At 39.1% G+C, this 26,544-nt stretch overlaps 1 protein-coding gene across 2 annotated transcripts in view; it reads left to right on the top strand.

Moving 5' to 3' along the window:
- MAPK10 (mitogen-activated protein kinase 10) overlaps window positions 1-26,544 on the top strand; it is an 80,127-nt gene that overhangs the window by 20,485 nt on the left and 33,098 nt on the right. Inside the window, exons 3-7 of one of the 2 annotated variants that reach the window (XM_082051141.1) lie at window positions 9,012-9,141; window positions 12,672-12,730; window positions 14,296-14,434; window positions 15,253-15,418; window positions 18,527-18,598. In XM_082051141.1, coding sequence (XP_081907267.1) covers window positions 9,012-9,141; window positions 12,672-12,730; window positions 14,296-14,434; window positions 15,253-15,418; window positions 18,527-18,598 — 566 coding nt within the window. The remainder of the gene's footprint in view (window positions 1-9,011; window positions 9,142-12,671; window positions 12,731-14,295; window positions 14,435-15,252; window positions 15,419-18,526; window positions 18,599-26,544) is intronic. The other variant, XM_082051142.1, reaches the window with a different exon arrangement.

Below are 26,544 nucleotides of genomic sequence, written 5' to 3'. Positions count from 1 at the left end.
CTCTGCCTTGGTGTCTGTTTTTCTGTAGTCTTGTAAATTATTGTTAAATGAGGAAACAGGACTTCTTTTGGCTGCTTTGGTTCTTAACACAACTTGAAAACTGTCCAAAGTTTACATACCATCCTGACAGTTCAGAGCACCGAATGTAAGATCTCATTGCAAGATTCAATGCCTTATATCCATTCTCCAAATGCTGGGCAGATGTTTACCTGCAAATCACATTTTAACTTCCTTTGCCCATGTGTTTTATGCCACTGACTATTGATAAGCACCACCAGCTCTGATCCATTTTTCAGATGTTTACTGCGCTCTGACTTCAGTAAATTCTTGAGCTTACAAAGAGCAAGTAGTGTTGCACACTTTGGAAACCACAAGATTGTCATCTCTAACATGTCACACATGTAAGGGGAAGCATTTGGCCTAGAGACCTTTAAAGCAGAAAGAAAAAAAACCAAAAGAACAACTTGGCTTCTTTCACTGACCAGGTTGAATTTCCTTGACTGACAGTAAGCAAAAGTTATTGTCAGCTAGCAGAATATATAGTAAATTAGGGACACAAGAAATGCAGAAGCAGAAAGTACTGAGTTTCCAGTTCAGTTCAGAAAAGGATTCTACAACTGAATTGCTTCCACAGCCAAATATAAAGAATTAGCAGAGTGTATATATACAGGTGAGAAATATATAAACATACTTTATATTCCATATCCTCATGAACATTTTAGTCACTAGGCAAAGTAAAATGGCATCCATTATGAGAGACATGCCAGGTGATGTGTGAACAGTGTACCTGTTTCCATATTGCTTTTCCTACTGTATCCCTACACAGTCTTTTTGAGTGAGAATAGCTATGGGAAAAGAGTTTGTCTTGCATCAATGTACAGAATGGATCAGTGAATCCCAAACTGGTACTTGTTAGGGTGTGACCAGCTCACGTAATTAGAAAGACAACTAAATTGAAGTTCAAGCTGCAGATGAGAGAGTCATACAGACATTTCTGTACAACCTGAGCCAAAAACGCATAACCCTGTGCACTTGAATTGTCAAGAGATTTTGGTCTGTACAGGTGTGGAGCTTCTCTATACATGGGTTTGGGGGGGTGATGGAGTTGGGGAGGATAGTCACCTTTAAGAACCAATAGAGGTATTGATGGAAGAGCACTATGTTTACATGAACAAATTTGATATTTTCATGTGTGTAACTGTTTTAAAAGAAGATATCAGCAGAGCAGGTTCAGCCTTGTAACAGTAGAATTTGTTATCAAGTAATAGAAGGCAAATTTTACTACAGACTATCCTTTTTCTTAATTGATTCCAGCCCGTGAGTCTTCTTTTTCCCGACAGTTTTCTAAGTGTGTAACTTGTTTTGCCACATGGTGAATTATGTTGTTATTGTTTTACCCAGTAGTATAACGAAATCATGATATAGTACATTTGGAGCCACCAGTGACAGATGTTAAGTGAACTTGTTTTGTTAATATTTTACTAAAAATAAGTGTTCCAGCCTTTTTTTTTTTTCCCTGTGCAGCAGCTTTTACATTGTCATATGTATGATGTATGATAGCATCTTCCTTCAGACCACCCATCTGAAAGTTTAATGGATAAGAGCCATCTCAGCATGACTGAATTGTAAAATAGATTTCACAGCCAAGTTGCAAATCTAGTTGCCTTTAGAAATACAAATTCATTGTGTTTCTCAGTTTATCTTTGCTGGAAAGAGCTGCCTGGTTTTGACATTTCAAGCAATGGGGCTGACTCTAGTACTTTGAACAGAATGACTAATATGAATTCAAAATTGGACTGCAGATATTGTGGATATCAAAATCATACTAGTCTAATCCTTTATGGGTGACAGGAGAGGCATTGAATGAGTTGTGAGCTCAGACTTTGTGGGGTTTTTTTTAAGAATAAGCACAAGTGCATTGGGATCTCTGAAGAAGTTATTTTAAGATCATAAATATCTAGGCCTACATTGTCACAGATGCAACTGGGGAAAGATTCTTGTTGAAGTAGTTTCTTCTAGCTGTGGTGAAGATTCGTCTGTTGGGCTCCCATTTCAATAAGCACATGTACAACTGGTCATGTGAGCAGCTCTTTCTTCTTCTGGTCATTTATGCATATTTTCAGACAGAAACCTGAGGAAACGTGAGGAAACCTGTATTAAAATGCTACAGTAATAATTTCAGTGATACTGTAATACAGGAGACGTGGACAATTTTAGACAAAATGTGCCAAATATACTCTTCTCTGTTCTAAAATATTTAATATCTAAATGTAAAATCCATAATGTGAATTGGTCAGTAAGCTCTTCCATTTTCAGAGGACTTTATTTCAGTATCAGAACCATAACTCTTATAAGCCAAGTTTGAGAACAAGCATTTTGTAGTGCAGTACACTAAATGAAGAGTATAGTGCAAGCAGAGAGCAAGACATATCTTCTCTGGTTTTAGCAGAATTTTACCTGCCATAATGTTTTTAAATATATGAAAGCATGTGCACACTGAATGTTAGCCCTGATTCTCTTAGAGTTTTGGGATTTTTTTAAAAAAAACTGTCTTTACCGATTAAACACTGAAATGTAAGCCACACATTTTGAATGTCTGTCTTAAAATCACTCAATTTTAATGGTACATTTTTGACATTTAAGTGCTACAAAGTTCACAATAGGATCTTGACAGCAATGTTGAACTGTTATTCAAGGACTAGGATGATAATCCCAAATAATTCAAGCATTTCTGCCCTCTCTCATATTACTTCATTCCCAACACAGGATAAGAGGTGGCGTATTAAATATTTGGCAGTGACTTCATGGTGTTTTGGCTGTGACGCTCCCAAAGACCCAGAGAGGGGACCTGCTCCCATGTAAAATGCACTGAGGTGACTGCTTAGTTCAGTCTTTCTATTTCACTGTGCACATCCTTTGTTTCCTCATGTAGTGTGGGAAGGAACATTTTGAGCCCAATGAGTAACCTCTGCTGTGACAAGGAAGCTCACAGAAGGTCTTAGAGGCTGGTTTGTTTTATTTTGTGAAATAGCCATGGTGATAGTGAAAAAGTAAATGATGACTTGTGTTGCATGTGCGGAGGCAGCTTTTTTTAATTTCTTAATCCAACTTGTTACCAACTGATTGCAAGGAACTGAGAGCTGATGGAAACTCAAAACCAATAGTTGGAACCGTATCTGGTAGCAGAAAAAGTGCAGCAATCATTCATTATGAAACTGTACTGGTCTTTTTAAGCATCAGCTCTGAATATTGTCTCAGAGGCAAGTGAATTTCTCTTCATTTTAAGGAGAAATAGACCTTATCTTGGAGTGTAGAATAGCCATTCCTGACTACAGGTTTGCAGCTTTTCATTAGGGTCATACTGGTTATTTTCTGGGTTTTCAGCACACAGGCTTGGTTCCAATCCTTAATAATGACGTTGAAAGCCTCTTGTTCAATACAGCCGCCTTTGAATTATAATGTTTAGAGGGAAACTGTTTGTACGTGTTGGTGCACATATGGAATTATTTTCTTTTACATCATTGTGATGGAAAACATTCACTTCTTTTAAATATAGTTTCTGGATAAAAGTTTTTACTCTAAAAGTAATGTTTTAGTGGGTTTTTTCCTGTTTAAAAGTAATTATTGAAGAAAGGAGTATGCACTGTCTGTAAATATAAATGTATCAATGTCTGCCTCTAAAAACTCATAAGTTACAAGTTGAAAGGAGAGGGGAAAAAAGGTAAGTCTGATTTCATTCTAAAATTTGGACTAATAAGTGAGGTCAATTCAAAAAGCAAACAAAAACCACAAAAAACATACCAGAACACACTTTGAAATCTGCTTAAAGCAAACTAATTTTTCCATTCTTTTTTTTTTTATAAGGGTGCTTGTCTGAAATGAGACCTTGAGTAGAGCAAAGAAAAAGAACTTAAAGTTTTGTAAAGCACTTTTACAGAAATTTTGCTTCATATAGGAGAAAGATAGTTGGTTCTTGTTCCTAAAAATGACTTCTCAGAAATGTAGTAGTGATAGTTATCTAAAATGTAGGGCAGGGAGTTTGAAGTCAGAAAAATTACTGTGAAAGGCATCTATATATACAACCATCTGTGCTTTTCTTCTTATGTGTATGTGCATATTCATGCAGATGTGTATCTATGTGTCTATATCAAATGTGTTCTGTTCCATCTATCAGTGGTGGTTGAGGCTGAGCTGTCATTAGCATTCTTGTTAACTATGGTTTTCAAGGTTGCCAGTTCATTCCACTGATGGAGATCACAGCACCAAATAACCAGGTTATTTAAAATATACAGATCAGTGCTTTGTTTAACAAGATCAGTTTTAGCTTTCTTCCCTCTTACTATGCTGGGATGAAGGAAATAAGGCAAAATGCTAATGTCAGTGGCAAAACTACCTTAGAAGCATCAAGTAATGCAGAAATAAATAGAAGTGATTTGGAACAAAGTTGCAGCTGGAGTCTTTCTGGAGGAAGGCAAAGATGCTACTTTAGAAAGTATATGTACCATTAAGTAGCTTTTCAGAAAGATTTTAATACTATATTTGCTGTGACATATGTATATATGTAGTGGTAGGTAAGAGGACTGTTTAGTGTCCCTTAGATTTCTACATCATTCAGTGAAGAGACTTTCTTAATGTAGAGAGCTGTTTGCTGAGATTGCTTTGAGTCTCTGTTTCACAGCCTGTCCTGGGAGGCTGGGAGCTGCTCTTCTTCTTCCAGGCTTTTGTTCTATCTTCTAAGAGCTCATAATAGTACTTTAAAGGATTAGTGGCTTGAGAAAGGGTAAACATATTGAAAAGGACATGTATGCCCCATCCAAAGAATCTTGAAATTTAAGACTATCAAAAATTGCCATTTGTTGTCCTAGGAGCACTTCCCTAGGAGTCAATTTAAAAAATGTTTTCTGTGATTTTGACAGTCTGTTCTGGGGTAGAATACAATGGTAGTGATAATTGTTTAGTTTCATTGTTGGTTAAAAGATTTATTCCAGTACGAGAAGAATTGTTTTAAGCATTTGCTTGGTGAGTGTCTATTGAAAATAGAATCTTGGATATTAAACTCAAATGCTTCTCTTTGCTTTTCAAAATAAGTATAAAAATGAATGCCTGGTCCTTCAAGTGTATGATAACAGTGCATTGCTCCTTACAGTCTGAACTCAAGCACAATGTTGGTGGTAAATAATGAGATGGGTTCATGTAAATTTGACTAGAATTAGTTTATTTTTTTTTTCTGCTGAAGTCAGCATAGAGTTTTGTTAAATAGCTGTAATTACATATATCACTTGGTAGTTATGAATTTGTATTTGCACACGGCTAAAGTTTTTTATCTCTGCTAAATTGGTTTGTTTCAAATTATTTACAGTTTAGAAAGGCATTTTTAACACTAACATTTACCTTGCCAAACTAGCTGTAAACAGAATTTATAGGGAAGAAGTTTATTTACTGCGCTTTCTGTCTGTACAGCTGCCAGAGATATCGTAAACTTGGAGGATGTTTCTGAGCTCATGTTGCAGTAAAGTATCGTTTTATTGTAAGACAGAGGGTGAATTATAGTCTTTGTTGTAAAAATAGGACAGCTGTATAAATTAAAAAATAAATTCATAGTTGAGCAAGGGGTGTTACAATAGTCTCCAGAGGAAGGAGCACAGATTTTTATTATAGATGCAAGTCCAATCTCTTATTGCCCATCTTGAGATTAACTTTCATGGTCAGCCTTTTCATTAGTGGTTCTCAGACACTCATTACTCTTTCTCTCTTATCTCTGCTCCCCTGAGTCACCTGTTTATACAGCCACTGTTCTGCCACTGATTGAAGTTTGACTTAAGAAGGCTGATATGTCATCAGTACTAACCTTGGTGTTCCAAGGTAAGGATTTTGTGTAGCAAGCACCAGAGAGAGGACCCACATGTGGTATCCATAATTTCATTGTAGTGAAATGCATAGTTGGCTGTCTGTAAACAAAAGCTGCTCTCTGGTGAACAGAAAAAAAAAAAAAAATCAGTGCTATTATTTTTTTCAGTGCAATGAATTCACGTATTGACTTCTTAAAGTAGGTGGACACCTTCCATTTGATAGAAGGCAATGATAAATATCACTGTACAAAGGATTCCTTTAGTTGTTTTATTTTCCTCCATGGTAAGTACAGGACTGAGAAAGGATCATAAAAGCCAAGGGTTAACAAGTCTTTTGTTTTCTTATTTTAGATTTGTGCTCTTTTATCTCCTGCTTTGCTGGAGAAAATTCAGAAAAGCAAACAGAGGACAGAAACTGCAGAAAAGATTGCCCAGATAAACTTTTGGTGTTAGTGTTTTCTAACTCCTAGTAAGTTATTTTATGATGTAACTAATGAGATTAAAATACGAGAAAATATTATTTAAATGATTCAAAGTACTCTTACATAGCTCAGATGAGTCTCATGTAGGCTTTTATTCTTAAAAGATGTTATGTGATCAAGTAATATGGATTAGTTGAGAGATTTGCCTGCTGAAGTATATTTGCAATATATTTCCATGAACCACAGAGACAAAGCATTTAACTGTTGCATTTTATTTGTTCAGTACTTTCCTAGTGTAATAAGGGATATTTTAGTCATGGGCTTTATGATGCTGTGTCATGACTGAACTAAGAGAGAATGGAAAACACAGTTCTGACAGTTGGTACAGAAGGTTTACTTTCTGCTACTAGGCTATAAACCACACACGTTGTTCCTTATAATGTAAGATTTAGTTGAGTGAAATTCTCTGGCCAGAATCAAGTCAAGTCAGACTGGATCTTTGATAGCCTTGTCATCTAAGCTGCTTCATATACACTTTAAATAGTGAGTGTGATATCTTTGTTTATGCATGGGGCTAGCATGGTATTAGCTTGGTCATAGAAGTTCTATGCCTTATCAATGAGAAAGAGAAGAAAGTTGCTACCGAATGACAGAATGGATGATGTTGGAGAGCGTGAAGTCCAGCCTACCTGTTCAAAGCAGAGTTAACTAGAGCAGGTTGCTCAGGGCCACTAGAAGAGTCTGGCTCCATCTTCTTTAGTCCTTCCGTCAGATACTTAAGAACAGAGGTAAGATCCCCATGAGCATTCTCTTCTTCAGGTTGAAAAATCCCAGGTTGCGCACCATCTCCTCGTATGACAGATACTGTGATCCTAATTATTTTCATGTTTCATCAGTGGAAATATGCTGGTATATCCTTATCTTTCTTGTACTGGGGAAGCCTGGAGCTGGACCCATCACTCCAGATGTGGCCTTAGCACTGAGCAGAGTGGAAGGATCACTCCCCTTGACCTGCTAGCAACAGTCTTCCTAAATGCAGCCCAGGGTGCTGTTGTCCTCCTTTGCCATGAGGACACATGCCTGGCTCGCGTTCAGCTTGTTGTCCACTGGGACTCCCGAGTCCTTCTCATCAAAGCTGCTTTCTAGACCATTGGCCCCAGCTGTCTGGTGATGCCTGGGCTTATTCCTCTCCAGGTACATGAGTTGGCATTTCAGAGTATTGATAATTTGGGGAGATTCTTTGTTCAGTATTTATTCTTACTTTTTTCCCTGTAAGTTAACATTCTGATCTGAAATAGTTTCATTTCAAAAATGTTAAAATGGAACTTTGTGACAGTGTCAGAATACCTGCAGGGGCAGTCATAAGAAATTATTTTTTTCCCTCTGAATGTATTCTCAGGGGAAAACCGTCCATCTTGCCGCAAATGTCAACAGTGGACTAAAACATTCTTCACAAAACTCCTCATCACCTTTAGCAACCAGTTATTCCTATTTGTGGGATGTATTTGTTATGTTATCTGTGCAGGAGTAGTGTAATTGAAATATTTATTTTTTTCTTCTCCACTTCTGTGGTTTTGAAGACCTACATTGCCAACACTTTTTAGTTTCTTATTTAGAGCATTTACAGGTTTTTTTGGGCTTTGTGACTAAGCTTCTGATGCTTGCATGCTTTCTGCTCTGTACTTGATCAGTAAGACTCTGTAAGTGAATTTCAGTGAATGTGTATAGTAAGCAGGGATTAATAAGAAAAAAATTACTTTGAATACTTTGTGCTTAAAGCATCATTGTTAGAATAACTAGTGGTTTGGTTGGTTTATATTTTGAGAAATACATTGTTTGTCTTCATGGAGTAACAGAAAACTTGTGTCATGCCTTGCCTTATTCTTGGTAAAGGGGAGAATCAGGAAGAGGGTCCAAGGACTGTCTGTTTGGGAACATTTCTGAGAATTATTGTGCTTTTTGAAACCTAGAAGTCAGAATCTGTGTACTCAGATTTGAACCATCAAATTAAGTGATTCAGATTTGTAGGAACTGAAGATCAAAATAACTGAATGTTCAGCAAAACATTTAAGGAGAATTTTACAAGCCTAGTTTTAAAAGCCTGCTTTGCAAACCAGAGCCTGTATTTCTTCATAGTTTCAAAATTTTTAAGTGTAACTATTATTATCAGAAGGAAATGGTAGAGAAATTTTGTGAAATGGTCCTATTTCTAGGTATGTTATTGGAACTGAGTGACATGGTCTTGAAGAATGATTAAGTAACTTGATTCCATGAGAAATATCATAAGGAAAATACAAACTTTATTCTAGATAGAAATGGGCAATTGTTCATTGAGCCACTTGGTGAAGGTGTCCTTAATAGGGACAGAAAAAACAAAAGCCTCCCCACTGTACCCAATGCACAGAGAGTTGCTTTGTGAAACAACTTTTTGTCTCATCCAGTTTTTATTTTATTCTTATTTGAAGTTACTTAATTTTTTTCAAACCCCTTGAAAATAATTGTTTATTTCCTATGGAACTGGAGTTAGTAGTAGTGGTGCATGCTGCCTTCTGCTGATGTGGTGGTACATGTTTCCTTTTGATGTCTTCTTTTCTCAATAGAAACTCTTTCCTTCTTTCGTCCCAGTAATTTTCTCAGTGGAAAAAAAAAGGCAACAGTAGACTTCAGCCTCAGGAATTTGCTTTGAGAAATGCAGGATATCCTCTGAGATGCCTAACCCCTGTGTTTGTAATTACTGCAGTGCTGCATATGATGCCGTCCTTGACAGAAATGTGGCCATTAAGAAGCTCAGCAGACCATTTCAGAACCAAACTCACGCCAAGCGAGCTTACAGGGAGCTTGTCCTCATGAAGTGTGTGAATCATAAAAATGTAAGTTTTCAGTAGGTAACCAGAGAAATGGTATGTAATTTGATTGTTAGAAACAAAATTGGGTTTCAGGTGACTTTTTAAAACAGAAGTAAAATCAATTACGCTCAAGGACTCTACAGTCTTTCTGGTACTATATGCCCACGTAGGAGAATGAGGATCTTCCGTGTACTTATTTAAAGGCTATGCCAAATAGGAGTGCTGCTGGTAGGGTTGGGGTGATAAACTGGGAGACAGCAGAGTATGTTCTTGTCAACTCCTTTTCCAAAAATGCAGAAGTGGTTGTTGGAATCCCAGCTTCATCTTCTTATCGCTGAGATTTGTGACTGAAAAGCAGTGTCTCGAGTTGGAGTACCTGTGCATGGGTGTCATTCCTCATCTGGACTTCATCTCAAACCTAGTTATACAGATGCATTGTATAGACTGTACAAGGTGAGGGGCTGTCATGGAAAAGGCAGTTGCAAAACCTCTGAAGAAAATTAAGAACGAAAACCACTTTTCCATTCTCGCCTGTTCATGTGTCAGCTAATGTTGTGAAGCCAGGGACTGTGAAGCTTGAAAACGTTGTGCTATTCCTTCTAATCACAGTGCTCTTGTCGAAATAAACCATACTAGCAGGTTCTAGATTCTCCTGCTTCTTACACACACTACCTATTGTATGACATTTAATATCTGTAATGAATTAAAATATTCCTACACTGCAGCAGAAGAGTTATTCCAGGTCTGGGTTATTTGTAACCACCTAGTTTGAGCTATATGCCAGACACTATATAAGCTTTTTATTTGTAGTGCGATGTAGGATTGCCCTATTGCATTGGTTAAGGAATCTCCCAAGGATTTCATTTTCCTTCAATTCCTCCATTTTTTCTGTGGCCTGATGCCATACCTGTATGCCCCTTCCTTTTCATGAGGAGTGACTGTGTGTTTGCTACCTCTTTGCTCTTGCCTCAGATCCTGCAATGGCTCTTTGTCCTTATGCAAAGCATAAATGAGCTAGCAAAGTATGATGTGGGATTTGACGCTAGTTCTCAATCACAAATTCACATGGAAAGAAAAAGGGCTGACCCTAAAATGGCCAAAAGCAGGACTTGTCACCTGTAGTGCCCTCTGCATTGACTTATGCTTACACTTCCCCTGTGTTGATCGGGGCTGTAGTCATCTCTTCCCTCCTGACTTGGACGGAAGCCACCCTCAGTCAGACCAGTGCGTGAGGCTTTGAAAATGCAGTGATGAGGGAGTAGTTCTCCCTGTAGGCAGGAGAATGATGCTTTCTCACTTGGTGTTTTTAATGAACTGGAAAGAGCACCGGTCAGCAGGAGCAGTATTAATTTTAAAGATGCTGCATAAGAGCTGATAATAGCACCACATCAGTTGGGTAAGAGTTTTAATCTATCTGTACAGAGAAGTGCAAAGGAAGGAAAGAACTGTAAAGGCACCTGTGCAGAAGCAAGAATCAGTCAGAATATGTGAGCAGACAGAAAGCATATTGAACCATTCCTGTTAGAAAGCCTAGAGAGGTGATGGGGGTGAAGAAGGGGAAATTCAGATGTTGTCTTTGTGGCAGTTGTGCTGTTATCTTCTGCCTCTGTTGCCCACACAGAAGGAACGCATGAGAAGTTCAGATCCCTGGAGTCACATTTTTCCTCTGTACTGTTTCACACACTCTTACCAGTGTCTTTCAACAGCCCAGCCCATTTAAAAAAAAAAAAAAGTGAAACAGGAGTTGCAGTATGGAAGATGTCTTTGCCCAGAATGTGTCCACTGTTCTAAAGTTCTTCTGCTAAAAAGCTGTACCTCTCAGGATGGGATTTGTGCCAGCGTGTGTGCATACATGCCCTCAAAGGAATTGAAGCCATGTCAGAGAGAAGTGAGAAGGTCTTCTGTTTATGTTTAATAAGGTGGTCCTTGATTGCTTGTCCCCTCAGATGTGCATTCTTCACATATAAGAAACATCTGGCTGTGGCACAAGGACTGCTATGTTGGATTGAGCTGAGGTTGGTCATTGAACCAGTAACTTAGAAGTTCAGCTAACTGTCTTACCATTAACATTTTGGTGTGTCACTGATCATCACTAATCAACGTGGCTTCACCAAGAGGAAGTCATGCTTAACCAACCTCATAGCCTTTTATGAAGACATAACCCGGTGGATAGATGATGGTAAAGCAGTGAATGTGGTCTATCGTGATTTCAGTAAAGCATTTGACACTGTCTCCTACAGCATCCTTACAGCTAAACTGAGGAAGTGTGGTCTGGATGGTTGGGTAGTGAGGTGGACTGGGAACTGGCTGAAGAAAAAAAGCCATAGAGTTGTGGTTAATGGGACAGAGTCTAGTTGGAGGCCTGTATCTAGTGGAGGGCCTCAAGGGTCAGTACTGGGACCAGTACTATTCAATATATTAATCAATGAGTTGGATGAGGGAACAGAGTGCACTGTCAGCAAGTTTGCTGATGACACCAAGCTGGGAGGAGTGACTGACACGCCAGAAGGCTGTGCTGCCATCCAGCGTGACCTGGACAGGCTGGAGAGCTGGGCAGGAAAAATTTAATGAAATATAACAAGGGCAAGTGTAGAATCTTGCATCTAGGCAGGAAAAACCCCAGGTTCCAGTATAAGTTGGGGAATAACCTATTAGAGAGCAGTATAGGGGAAAGGGACCTGGGGGTCCTGGTGGACAGCAGGATGACCATGAGCCAGTACTGTGCCCTTGTGGCCAGGAAGGCCAATGGCATCCTGGGCTGTATTAGAAGCGGGGTGGTTAGTAGTTCGAGAGAGGTTCTCCTTCCCCTCTACTCTGCCCTGGTGAGACCACACCTGGGCCCCTCAGTTCAAGAAGGACAGGGAACTGCTGGAGAGAGTCCAGTGCAGGGCAACAAAGATGATTAAGGGAGTGGAGCATCTCCCTTATGAGGAAAGGCTGAGGGAGCAGGGTCTCTTTAGCTTGGAGAAGAAGAGACTGAGGGGCGACCTCATTAATGTTCATAAACATGTAAAGGCTGAGTGTCAGGAGGATGGAGCCAGGCTCTTCTCAGTGACAAACAATGGCAGGACAAGGGGCAATGGGTGCAAACTGGAACACAGGAGGTTCCACTTAAATATGAGAAGAAACTTCTTCTCAGTAAGGGTGACAGAGCACTGAAACAGGCTGCCCAGGGGGGTTGTGGAGTCTCCTTCTCTAGAGACATTCAAAACCCGCCTGGACACATTCCTGTGTAGCCTCATCTAGGTGTTCCTGCGCCGGCAGGGGGATTGGACTAGATGATCTTTCGAGGTCCCTTCCAATCCCTAACATTCTGTGGTTCTCTAATCCTTCTCTCAGAAACCATTTCAAGTGCAGCTAGAAGAAATCGTAGAGAACTGCAGCATTTTATTTTGAATGTTGACAACTTTTTACTGATCCATAAAGCAAGAAGTGTTAGTATAAAATGAGCACTGAAAATGAGTTTAACATACACTTCAAAATTCTGCCAAAAATGGTTTAACTGCTTACATTTATCACTTCTTTTTATTCTTTTGTCTTACTTTGCTTTTCAGATTATCAGTTTATTAAATGTCTTCACACCACAGAAATCTCTGGAGGAGTTCCAGGATGTGTAAGTAACACAGGCAATAATTAAACTAAAGTGGGGTGTTATAGTCTACCTTGAATATAACTCAGGAAAGTACAAAGGTTATGAGACCCTTTAAATAAGATCATGTGCATTCGACACTGTGGGTAAACAGATATTCTGCATTCCCATATTGAGAGCACTTTTGACACTTAAAAGGTGCTGAATACTGGGTTTCCTAAGTGCTGTAATAGAGTGCAAAACCTGCTGGTGGCTCTTCTTGAGGAGATTGATGTGTCTGCATTTGTTTTCAGGGGGTATGAGTAGTTAAAGGGGCCTGCTTTTGTTTTATGAGTTTGCTTAGGAAATGATGGTTGTTATCTAACTCCCTGAGGTGTGTGAGGTTTTGAAATCTGGCACTTCAAACTGAAATAATTTCCTGTTGAAGAGACTGATGCGAAACATTTCCTCCTTTTGTATTTGTTTTGGTATAACCTTTTACTGTGTAAAATCACTTGCGTGGGGAATTAGTGCTAGGTGTAGAGGATAACTAGCATCTCTGATGAGCGTTGCCCTGTTGCACGAGCACTACTGTGTGTAGTGCGAACCTGGCCTAAATGAAATTTTAGACGTTCAGTGGTTTATATAGCTATACTCTTTTTGTCTTTCAGTCTTTCCCATATTCTACATGCATTGTGTGCAAATATACTCTCATTCTGTACTCTAAATCCGTAGTGATAACAAGCAGATAGCAGTGGCTGGAGTCAGGCGACTATGATTCTGGCTTTGGTATATGGATTTTCCACATAATATTGTCCCTGCAGACTTGTGCAGAGCACATGTGGTAATTAGTGCTGGAGAGAATACAAGGCGTGCAGCTCACATTGAGAGGGAGAGCTGGTGTTTTCGCTGAAATTTGACTGCTTTAATGTAATGTTACAATTTTGAATCAACTGTGATTGTGAGATGTCTCATCAAAAATGAGCTGATGTGTTTAACATTAACTTACCTCTAAAGGGGATTGGGTTAACGTCCTGCTGAGGTTGTTAGTGAAGCTTATTTATCAGAAGCATGAAACCAATTAATCATAATGAGAATAGTGTGAAATCATGCAGTATTAAGAGGAGTTTTGAAGATATTTTGCATGGGGTGCACATTTTAGCCTCTCAGACATCTCTACCGGTCTCCAATTCCTACATGTACTGTGGCAGCCATTCTTCATAATGGCCAAAAGCCAAGCAGTCATGCCATTTGATGCTTGTGCCTCTTTTCTGCGTGTTTTAGTGTCTTGCTGCATGTTTGCCCATGTAGGGTTCAGTCTCTGTGGTGGGGAACGTACCAAGAGCAGGCCAGCAATCTGCCTGTTTTGCTGGGATGCTATAAGAACACAGTCACTGCAGTGAACTGGTGCGGTGAGAAAAAACCACCAAACAGTTGTGGTACAGTTGTGAGTAGGCCCTACAGTAAGCCCGTCTCCATCTGCCTTGCTTCCAGTCAGCAGAAATAAACTGAATTTTGAAGCAAGAAAATGCATTGTTACTTCTTTGAGATGATGCTGTGGTTCCTATTCAATACAGGCCATGACTCTATGACTTTGTTTTTTCATTCAGTTACCTGGTAATGGAGTTAATGGATGCCAACCTGTGCCAGGTCATTCAGATGGAGCTAGACCATGAACGAATGTCTTATCTACTGTACCAAATGCTCTGTGGTATCAAACATCTTCACTCTGCAGGAATTATCCATAGGGTAAGGAGAATTTGGTTTGAAACTTATGGCAGCATGTGATGTCACTATGAAGACATTAGAAGTCACCCAAGTTTCTTGTGTACTGTGGATCAAAGCCGTATCTCCCTCTAAAAATGACTATAAGCTTATAAGTCATTGCCCGGCACTTAGCAGAGTGGCTTTATGCTTGTGTTAGGAATGAGATTACTTGTGAATTTAATAAGACAAAAATAAATAAGAACAAACACCAGATATCATCAAAGTGATCTCTGAAATGTATAGGTGTCTTTTCTCCTGAAAATGCAGCTGGCTACATGTACCACATATGACATTCACACACTTAAACTAGATGTTGCAGTGTGGTCCACATATTGCTTGATCAGGAAATGAAGAGGACAGACAGGGCATATGGAATTGGAATGTTACATGTGCTAAAATGAATTAAAAGACTGCTAAGTCTATGTTAAATGCATCCTCTGATTCTGCTTTTCCCCCTCAAAGTGCTGTGTCTGGTGAGGGTGCAGTGCCCAGCTGTGGATGCCAGAGGTAGTGAGTGCTTTTTGTGGTTGCCAACAAAAGGAACAGTTCCTGTGACTGACAGCAGGAGGCAGTTATGAGTGGCTTGAAAATGCCCTGCATTAACTTTTTTATTTAAATGTGCTTTTACTATTTTGGGATTTCCAGCTGATAAAACCAAATTAAAAAATGTTTCCCTTTTGTTATGAGAGGAAGAGAAGAAGAGCTTATAAAACTGGTTACAAGGTGGATGTTCAGTCCAGGTCACAGCTGTACATAGCTTTATGAAGGATAGTCATATGTTTTTTCACTGTCTTTTGCAGGATTTAAAACCGAGTAATATTGTGGTGAAATCTGACTGCACGCTGAAGATTTTGGATTTTGGACTGGCCAGGACTGCAGGCACCAGCTTCATGATGACTCCATATGTGGTGACACGTTACTACAGAGCACCAGAGGTCATCTTGGGCATGGGCTACAAGGAGAATGGTAGGGCTTCCATTACATAGCAAGTGCAGTGTGCTCTGAAATCTAAGGTCTGCCTTCCACAGAAAAAGAAAATGTCATCTTGAATTCAAAAGGCAGGTCATTTAGAGCAGTTTTTCGCTGTTGCGTACTGAGCTACAGAATGGACTCAGGATGCCATGCTGGTGAATTTATCAGTGTGGGATTGCAGAATAATGAGAAACCTGTTCTTAGCTATAGTTGACCTTAACATACACAATTAGCTCTGTCTGACCAGAATTGTCTTTGGTTCTGTGGCTCTGAAACAGTATTGGGAACCACTGGGATTGCTGGACGAGTGGTATGTTCTAAATTGGAGTCTGTGTCTCTGAATTGTTAGAGTGAAGAAGGGGTACAACCTGAAATAGGGAATCCTAGCCCTTCCAGAATTCCTCCAAATGCAGAGCTAGATCTGAATTTCAGGAATGGTTTCTATCTTGCTGATAGGTTTAACTAAAGTCCTGGGTTTTGCTGACAGGTTTCATGTGGCCAAGAGCTAGATATGAATTTTGCAGCTTGAGTCTTTTCTTTAATGGAAAGTAGAGTTGGAGAGAAGAGGAAAAAGCTTGAAGCTAAAAAAGAGTATATCTAATTTGTATGTAAACTCCCTAGATGTAAATAGGATTTTGCTCTGAACAGCCTATGGGGGATCTGAATAACTCTAGGTCCCTAGAAAGACTGTGAAAAACAGGTAGGGTGTGTGCGCTATAGAGAAGCAGGTAAGGAAGAACTGACATTTTGCAGGGGATGAAAGAAAGATTTATAAGTGGTTCTCATTTTTGTAGTTAAACTGAGAATTGCAACTGAGCGTGAGGTAGACTAGGCAGGAAAGGAGGGGATAGAACCTATAGGGGAGAAAAATCTGCTGTCAAAAGCTACCACTGGTCTGTTTGACAAGCAGACTTTTCCATGACAAATACAACAAATGCCAAAACCAGGTATTTGTTAAAATCTCCAAATTAATTTACATTGGAGAGGCTAGCTAATCTGTTGGAGAACTTTTGCTAACAGCCAAACGCATCCCGTAAAGGGCAGTGAAACTGATTTCGAGAGCTGATTCTGTGACTTAAGCAAGAATAAAGGCATGTTCTTCCAAAACTGGGAAGGCCCTGCATTAATTACTTGTAATCCCTGTAAATTTACAGTACATGTTTTAATATGAATGTCTAAAACATGGAGAATCATTAAACAGAGTCTAAGTGTACAGAATTATTTCTGAAAAAGGAATAAACTTCCTCAAAGTATTTTGACATTGATGGTAAGTATCATTAGAAATTTGAACTAGGCTCAGCATGCTTTAGATAGCTCCTTAGTCAATATCTGGAGTTCCTTCTTTTGTGATGTGAATTATTTTGTGTTTATTTGTTTTTTCTCTCCAGATATTTAGTAGATGATTACCATTGTTGTTATTGTCCCTGAAAGGACAGAGAAAGCACTCGCTTTTCACATTATTAAAATTGCACCAAGAAAAAGTTAGACACGCTTTTGTGATGAAGTACACAGCTGGGAAGGTACTAAGAATGTTTGCCACATCCAAAGGTCCTGATCAAATGCCCATTGAAGTTAACAGAGAGACCTCCTTTGACTTCCCTGGGCAATGAATCCGGTTCAAGATGAATGATCTTGTCTTGTACAAAGTGAAAATGAAATAAACAGATAAAATAAAATATTTGAAAATATTCCTTCCCAAGGAAGTCAACAGAAAGGGCTGTACTTTGCTTCCCTGCTCTGGCCTAATGCTGCCACATTACTGAAAGTCCCCAATTTTTATTTTTTTTTCCCCTGTGTACACTGCCTGTATAAGGACTGGTCACTGCTTTCATTTTCTTTCTGCACTTGGTTGGCTAAAGATGCATAATTATCACCAGTTTGCTGCATTTCTGTGGAAGGTCCTAAAACTGTCACTATGAAGAAAATTCTGCCACTGCCTCAGGCATGCTCTTGCTGTCCCATGCCCCTGGTACCTCTACCCTCCTTTTCCCAAATGAAACATTTCACCTTTATTATGTTTTACCAAGAAATTAGTTGTTTGTTTGTTTGGTTTGGTTTGGATGGCTTTTGAAGGATAAAAAGGGGGAAGAAAAAGAGGAGAAACTGATTGTGTAGGTGAAACATGACCACAAAATGAAGATTCAAAGCTGAGAAACAGCGTAGTCTTTTAAAGCATTTGGAAGCCGTTATTTCCCTTTCACGTTGGATACAGATCTTTCAGTTCTGTGCATACTGTGTCATTACCTATCTAGCCATTTTTCTTGTAAGACCTGAAGGGAAAAAAAAACAAACCCCACCCAAGTCAAGCAGATAATATAACTATGCGTATTGCATCTAAAAGCTGAAGGCGGCATCAGGAAGATAAGATTTAATTATCTTAGTCTTGTTGGTACTTGTTCTGCGAAGCATTTATTTGGTTTAGTGTTTGAGCACCTACACAGAAAAAGTAAAGTCCGCACAGGTCACACTCTCCAGTGCTTTCCAGTTGGTGTGTAGGTCCAGAGAGACACATATAGATAGGTATCTATAGATAGGACATAGGTACAGGTCCTGAAGCAGGAGTTTTAAATAACCCTTAAGGGTGGTATTTGTCCATACGGCCTTTACTCATGTGAGCAGTTCTGTTTGGAACTTTTTGTGTATGGCTGCAAAGACTCAGACCTGCAGGACAGAGCCCAGAAACTGCCTGGCTGCAAGTAGGAGTTATTCCAGATGATCATTGCCTGGATTGTTTGGTTTTACTTTAATTTAAAAAAAAAGCAAGTTGTTTTTTCACCATAAATGCAGTGTAAACCATGGGTCTGTGCAGCTGTTACTTGATGTTTACTTGCTAGCTGTGGGCCTTCTCCCAGAAATGTTGATTTTAAACTTTTTCCACTGTTGATACTCACTATTGTTGAGTTGACTGACACAGCTTTTACTTATTTACTTATTTACTTATGTTAGCTTTTGTTGAAACATGAAAAAAAAAAAACAAAAAACACAAAACAAACTGTGCTGTTCTGATCAACCTACTCTTTTTCCCCTCCTTTAGGAGTGAAATGTCGTAGTTAACTTTGCTTTTTTTCCTCCTTCTTTACTTCCCTGTCTCTGCTGTTCTAGTGGATATATGGTCTGTGGGATGCATTATGGGAGAAATGGTTCGCCACAAAATCCTCTTTCCAGGAAGGGACTGTATCCTTGTGCCATTTGCTGCAGCTTCACCTATTATTTGTTCCTCTCCTCCACCCCATTCCTTTTACCATATAATGACTATACTAGATCTGTAAAGACAGGAGCAAAAGGTTGAATCACAGAGGTATGAGTAAACAAAAATAGTGCACTACTGATATGAACAAAATTGAAAATGAAAAACAGATGCAAAGAATTATTTCAGTCAGACAAGTCACAAGATTTTAAAACCTGTAATCACTCCATTTTATGTAATCTTTATGTCAGACTAATAAGCGATATAGAAAACAAGCATTATGATTGCAAATTGAATAGCTTTTCTTATTATTCTTCAAAGGAAAAAAACAAAAAGCCAAATAATCCTAACTTGGCCAATCTGGTTCTTGTAAATCTGTTTTTTCTGCTTTTATGTTTTGGAAACAGTGACTTCATAACATTTGTGGTGACATCATAATCTTTTGCTTGCTAATGCATCATGGATTTGGATTTGTCTCAATGCTGTATGGGCTCAGAGTTGAGCCAATACACCTTCTTTTTTTTCTTTAAAACAAAATGAAGAATTTGACTCGTCTCATTTAAGGCAGCCATTTATTTGGTGTGGTTTCCAAATTGGCCTGAAATCAGATTCCCTTGATTTTAAAATGGACTTTCCTTTACTTGCATGAGGTCTGTGTCATTAATTAAACTGTATTTCCCTCCTATCTTGTTCTTCCCATCTTGGGTGATATTATTTTTACCACTTCCAAGGTGATGAAAGCAATATTAGAAAATGAAAACAAAAGAGGTGGTGTCTACATTGTCTTCAGTCTATCACAGGCTAAACCAGAAGACCTGCCTACTCATGATGGCTGAGAAGCAGGGTGTGTTTCACCCATCAGAATAAAATGCAGCAACATAACATTTCCCACCTTCAGAATCGAAAAGACGGGTTGGCAGAAACACAACTGCTGGCTTTTATAGACATGTAGTCATGGAAGTAACTTTTTCTTTTTTTTCCTTGCCCTCAAGGACTCCTGTAGCATTTGCCAGAGTTAGGTCTTACCTGTCCTATTTTTCACAGCTCTGTGGACTTTCCATGAAAATGGAGCTCTGCCCTGTAGCCAGGTGAAGATGCACTGTTATTTTACCAACAGGTAGATGGGGAAACCGCAGGTACCTCCTGTTTGCTGAGGAGGAAGCAGCAACATTGTGCTGCCTTCCAGTTTTACAGGAACAGAGACTGGAAACATATCAGATGCAAAACCCAACAATGAAATAAGAATAGTATTTTTTATTATTAGTGGAACAAGAACGGTGGTTTTTATTACCAGCGGAATAAGAATTGTATGGTTTATTATTAGTAGTAGATGGCTTTGAGATGTCAGTGCAGACGTGCTGAGCTTTTCCTGGAACACACGGGGCAGGCTGCAGATCCACCTTCTGCTGTCACCTGTGTGTGCAGAGCCGCTCCCACCGCTCATGAGACATGTAATTCAGTGATAACACCACCTCAGAAACACCATCATAACTCTTCCTCCAAATACCCTGCTCTTTTTTTTATATATTTTTAATGTACAAAAGAAAACTAAACTGTGTTCAGCTGTAAACACTGAGCATAGTTCCATTTAATCTATTTGGAGAGAAGTCAAAGGTTTTAGTTGAATACAGAAAAAAAAAAAAGCTATTTCACTGTAAAGTTATAGCACCATGAATAATGGGTTTGCTCTGCTTGTTTAACAACAAATGATATTTAAGAGTCATGCTCTTCTGCCCATTTCCAGGGGAAAAAAAAAAAAAAAGAAAAAAGAAAAAAAAAAAGAAAAAAAGCTATATAATTTGAACAACGTAACTTAAAAAAAAATAATACTTCAAACTTCCTTTGTTCTTGTCTGGCTGTGACAAAACTCTTTTACAACAGTGTCTTATTCAGCGATAGCGGAGTAGCAGAGTATTTTTAAAATACCTTTTAACATTTCCGTGTCAGTTAAAAAGAATAGCCAAAGTTTTGAACAGATGAAGAGAACATTGTGTAAATTGTGGTATAGTCCTACTTCTTAAATCATTGGAAATCCCATACCCTGAAATGCAGTGTGTGGGGGCTGAGTTACAAGTGCTACCACATTTTAGTGGTGGGTTTGTTCAGGTGATTTGGAAGTTATTTAAAAAACAAATCTGAACATTCATTTCCGAGTCAGTACTCTTTGTTAACCATTTTGACACAGTGAATAAGAGTTTTTGGTGTTAGGAAGACTGGTTTGTGTATGGGTCCATGTGATTTTCCCTCCCTTTGTGGTGGTTGATGGGCAGATGTAGTTTGCCTCCTAGATCTAGGAAGGGCTGGTGAAGTATGTATGCAGCTGCAGGTGAACTTCACAGAATGACATTACAATAAAGCTTCCATTGGGATACTTAAGGCCCTCCAGCAGTGGGTTTTCTAGTTGAAAGAGGCAAGTCTGTTTAGAAACTAAAAATTTCCCTTCTTTTTAATTATTCAGAAGAATGTCTACTGTGTGCACTTGCTATCAACATAAGGAACTTACTCATTTCTATCTTGGAGTAGGAACATTCATGTATGGCACAGTATATATCTAAGAAAAATTTCACAGCTGCTGCCAAGTTCTAAGGAAATAAAAACTTGAGAAAGTTAATCTTAGCTAAATCATTGTACTGAGTTGCTGCTGACTTTAAATGCAATTTCATTTTTAATGTCTTCATGGAAATTAAAACATGGAGACGATTAATTTCAGATCATTCCAGCTACCTAAATAAGGTTGTCTCTCTAAGTTACTGTAGGAAGACTCCAAAATCTGTGTAGACTACAGGCAATAGGACATGATAATTGTACCAGATAGTATACATTCAAGTTATGCATTTTTCAAAAAAAATGTGTTGTTTCTCAACTTTATTAAAATGCTCTCTGAACACATTTGGTTAACTGCTGATTTCATCAGCAAAAAGCCGAACAGTACCTTAGAACGATTGCTCTGAATATTGCTGCAGTGTTGCATCTGACTGACCTGGTAGGAGATGCAGCAGGGCTGGTCCATCCAAGTGCTGTCATTTTTCTGGGACCCAGCTGGTTTTGAGAAAAACAAAACCACCCTCCACCCTCCTGGAGTGTACTGGATAGAAACTGCACCCCAGATACCTTTGTTCCTTGTTGCTCACCTCAGGCAGACATTTCAGCAGACCATCGGGGAGACTTTGTCAGAAGTCAGATAGTCATGAGAAAAAAAAAATCACTTTTCGATCAGGTTCCAGGTAGATTTACAGACCAATGTATTCCTGGCAAATTCTGGTAACTGTAGTCAATTTCTGAGCTTCTCACTCAGCATTTCCTTGATGCTTATTCCACCCTTGTCTCGGTTAAATCAGGAAAAGTATGAACAGCAAAAACTGGCAAATTCTTGGATACCATTGGAAATATTTTGGAAAAACTCCAGGATTTTCCCCAAAGCTCTGTTCAGATCTAGCTAATAATGTCTTCAAAATCTCATAAGATTTCAATTTAAGGATTGGAAATCTATTTCCATGTGTGTTTGTTTTTCAAGAGAAGGGAAAACTTAAGGAAAAGCTTAAAATGGCCTGAAGGTTTCCAAGTGCGAAAGATTTATTAAGATCTGAGCTGCTCAGGTCACAGTGATATCCCACAGGCACATATGACTTAGTAGGGAAATAAAGCAATTTAAGAGCATTTATTTTCAGTAGTGGGGAAGTATGTAAAGGATGGTAGTCTAGCAAATTCACATGTAAATCCTTCAAAAGATCGAAGGGGAGATAGTGATTTGGCCATAGAAATATATCGTGATAACAGCCAAGCATCTTAGGTTTGGCTAGGCATGTATTACAGTGGTGAATATGGAAAATTAAAGTATTCTATTGCAAATATTATAGCGCAGCTAATGGCTTAGACTCTAAGGCCATAAAAACACAAAATGCCATTAAGATAGCAAGAGAGGGAAAAAAAAAATTCTACGTGGCTATGAACATCCAAAATGGGTCATGAAGAGAAGTCAGTATTAGCAGGTGAAGTTAATGTTCTCTGAACAGTTTAGACTTTGTTTGCTACCTGAATACTGTGGCCAGATATTAAAAAATTCCTTTGTCTGACAGCTGTCTTTGAGAATGGTGGGATTAAGAAATGCTCTCTGACATAGGGAATATTGTATTTTTCTCTCCCAGAAATTTATATTAAAAAACCCAACATGCTTGCTGTAGGGGAGAAAACTTTGAATCAAGAAATTCTTTTAGGAAAAGATGTTGCCTTCCACAACTCAATAGCAGATTTTGTCTTTGCATTTGAAATATGACCTGCATTTATTAGTGAGTATAATCCTAGTGTTTTGGGTGCATCTTGGGGGTTTTCTTAAACTTTGGTACAATGAAACATCTGCAGTCAGTTGTTTTTTGTCTCTCCAGGCTGGTTCAGTTGGTGGGCGTCAGCCTGCTGCTTGTCTGTCAGTGATGACTTCGGCTAAGTTTGAACTTTGTTCAGCTGCATGATTCCTCCCTAAGTATATGGTGTTTGGTGTTAGACTCAAGATTTTTCTGAGAATATAGCAAGAGTTTTTGTTGGTTTTTTTTTCCTTTCCCACCCTCTTCCTTTCTCTGCCATTAATCAGCTTTTGCTTAGTGGCAAATGTACTAATTTGAGCTGAGTTTCACTGGTACAGTGGAACAGAGAATTTTAGAGCTTGTAGACAAAACAGATATTACTGAAGCATCTTTTGTCAAGAGCGGATAGGTATTTGGTCAGGATCAAAGTAGAGGACTGGAACACACTCAAAATCACATATAATTTGTCAAATTTGTTAAATGGTATGCTAATCTGTTTGTATTGTAGCAGGAGAGGTTACCTGTGGGATTCCTGCTAGAAAAGGTAAAATAAGCGTACTCGAACACTCTTTGAGACCTGAGGTACTTCCAAGTCAAAATCGAAATTAAGCTAAAAAGAGGGTCTGAAGCTAGTGACTGCAAGATCTGCAAAACACATTTTAAATGTTACTGTCTGTTAGATGTAATGTAGTGTGTTTCACATTTCTTGGCCAGAGTCTCCGTAGGTCTCTCTTACTGCAATTATTTTTTTATATTCAAAAGAAAATGGGGGACAGGGAAGGGCATGAGTCGTGCCTCCACCAATTCCTGAACCTGCATCTCAAGATTCCCATGGCCTTGTCTTACACATGCCTCTCTTAAAATCCTGTGACATCCCTTCTAATCTATCTGCAAGCTCTGCTGTTCTGAAAGGGACAGTGGAGCATGTGTTCCCAAGGAAAAACAATAGCTTTTCAGTGCTTGTTTAGCATTGTGACCAAAGCCAAACTGAGGAAGATCACAGATCTGGATGAGATTCTTAGCTCCTAATGCATTTTTCCAGGTGGACCAGGGTCTGGCACCTGCTTGTCTACTGCAGATCAATTCTGTGTATGATCAATAAGGTGAGCATCTGCTAGTCCGAATCCCAGAGAGCAATGGCTCTTGAATAAGATTTTTGTCCTTCAGCCAGTTGCCCTGCTCATCTGTGTCATAAGAAGGTACAATGTGTATCAGTTTGGAACTCACAGGAAGTTTTGGTGGTTTTAATTTTTTTAAAATATAATAATCATAATCAGACATTCCGGAACACTATTACTGTTACTGAGAAATATTAATTAATGTTTTAATAACATCATGTGGAATGTGGCGTTACAAAATAGAAAGAAAAAGAACTTTCTCAGGAAATCTTAATGGATTGAGGTGACACTGTGCTGAGCACTTGTTAAAACATGTTGAAATCCATGCATGTAATAAATATAAGCACGAAGGGAAGGTAAACTCTGCCAGGGGAAATTTAGGCTGGATATTAGAAAGAAATTCTTTACAGAGAGAGTGGTCAGGCATTGGAATGGCCTGCCCAGGGAGGTGGTGGACTCGCCGTCCCTGGAGGTTTTTAAACTCAGATTGGACATGGCACTTAGTGCCATGATCTAATAAATGGACTAGAGTTGGACCAAGGGTTGGACTCGATGATCTCTGAGGTCTTTTCCAACCCAGTTGATTCTGTGATTCGGTGATTCTGTGATTCTGTTTTTGGTATCTCAGCAAGGTCCTGAGACTGGTATGTCATAAAACTGGGAGCTTGCCGTGGTTTAGACAGAATTGAGGAAGGGAAGGGTTCGATGGGTTTTGGGGTTTTTAAAATTTTTTGAAGTGTTTGAGCTATCTTCACAGTTGCCATTAGGAGTGCTTCGCATCACAAACTTGCCTTGGCATTGGCAGCCTGAAACTTGTACCTGTGCTTTCTGAAAAAAAAAAAAAAAACAAACACAGCTTCATCTGTGTATTACCAAGAATTACCAAGTATTTTTATAAAGCATGTCCCTTTTTTATTGCACAGAAATAACAGGAAAAACCTGTACAAACAAGATACAGTGTCCAATACAGAGTACTGTATTTTTCTTCCTGGAAATTCAAGTAAGGGCCCTAGAAATGGTTCTTCAGAGCAAACCTCAGTGCAGATCTGCAGGAGTACTCAGCAACAGAGCTGGAGGTAACAGGAGAAGCCACCCAGCAAGGTGTCTGTCTGCTTTAGAGGGATTTGGAGAGAGGAGTTGTGTTGTGACAGACGTGCTCAGTCACCTTGAAGTTTTTCTGGAGTTCACACATCACTCATTGGGGAATAGCATTGTGTGCTAAATGTTTTGGCCTACAGTTAGACAAATAAAATCAGGTATCGTGATTTGATTCCTAATTATATCTGTCATAGTCTTCTCAAGTCAGTTTTGAGGACATGGTCATCTCTTTTCAGCTTGCAGAGGGGTGATTTCTGCAGTGCTAAAATAGGAGCTGTTGCAAGCGTGAATATGTGGCATTCCCACTGACGCTCCGGGCAGAGAGAGAGGGTGAAGGAAGTGTGAACTAGCCTATGAGGTTGGGAAAGATGGCAAAGCTCATGATTTTCATTGAATGCAAACTGGACCTGACTGTGTGCAGGTCTGAAGAGCCACCTCAGGAGGTGTTTTAGCCAGGGCAGTTGCAGATTTTCTTTCTGTGCTGCCTGTTATCATGTTTTGTCAGGTCCCAGAGAACCTGCAGTTTGGCAGGAGGAGAATGCAGGGCCATTATGGAGGAATGAGGAAGGAAACATGAACATCTGCGTTTCAGAGCAGCTCTGTGCAGTAATCTCATTTGTAGAGATTTTGAACAAATAAAAACTTACTGACTCTAAATAATCAAGGGCACAGTAGTCTAATGGAGAGGGTGCTTCTCATCAAGTGCCACCCAAATCTCAGCAGTTTCACTTCAGAGAGTCATGAAAAGTGTGGGTTTCATTCATGAACACTCAGTTTCATGTGATCCTAAATCATCAAGGCAAACAGCTGCTAAACTGAGTTTTACATAGAGTCAATGCAGAGGTCTCTGTGTCTCTAAGTCAGCCTGCATTTGATTGAAGCTTAGGAGTGTTCCATGTGTTGGTGGAGCATTGCTGGTCTTTGTGAATATCTAGTATTTGGAAAAAAACTTGAACCAAATGTGAATTTTTCAGTGCTTTGGAGTTGAGTGCAGGTGTTCTGAGATGGTTATTTGTTTGCTATTTCTGATGCTTGTAAGACTGCAATTACTCAGACTACATCTGGATTTATGTTGGACTAAACAAAACTAAGGATTAAGGCTTAGGTCTCTGCACTGCAGTCCCCTGTGGAGCTTGGCACAAGCCTCAGTGCCTTAACTGTGGCTTCTGACAGCTGCTGTATATGTTTGAGACTCCTACCCTCCAACTAACTACTTTTCTTAAACACACAGTGGAACTCAGGGTTCTAATTTGATTTATTCCTAATTGTCCTGGGAGAAGAAAAAGAGGCAGCAGTCAAAAAGGCACAGTTTTTTTTCTCTTTGGATGTTGGTTATTTTTAGGTGTTCATGTTTGCTTCTTCTGATTTGTAAATTTTCAAAGAGCTTCCTTCTCAAAACCTCAGGAGTAGAGAACAATC

This window comes from Streptopelia decaocto, assembly GCF_964273445.1.
Source record: "Streptopelia decaocto genome assembly, chromosome: 4".
Lineage (NCBI taxonomy): Eukaryota > Metazoa > Chordata > Aves > Columbiformes > Columbidae > Streptopelia > Streptopelia decaocto.
The sequence above is the reverse complement of the archived record's forward strand: the minus strand, read 5'-3'. Positions and strand labels throughout refer to the sequence as shown.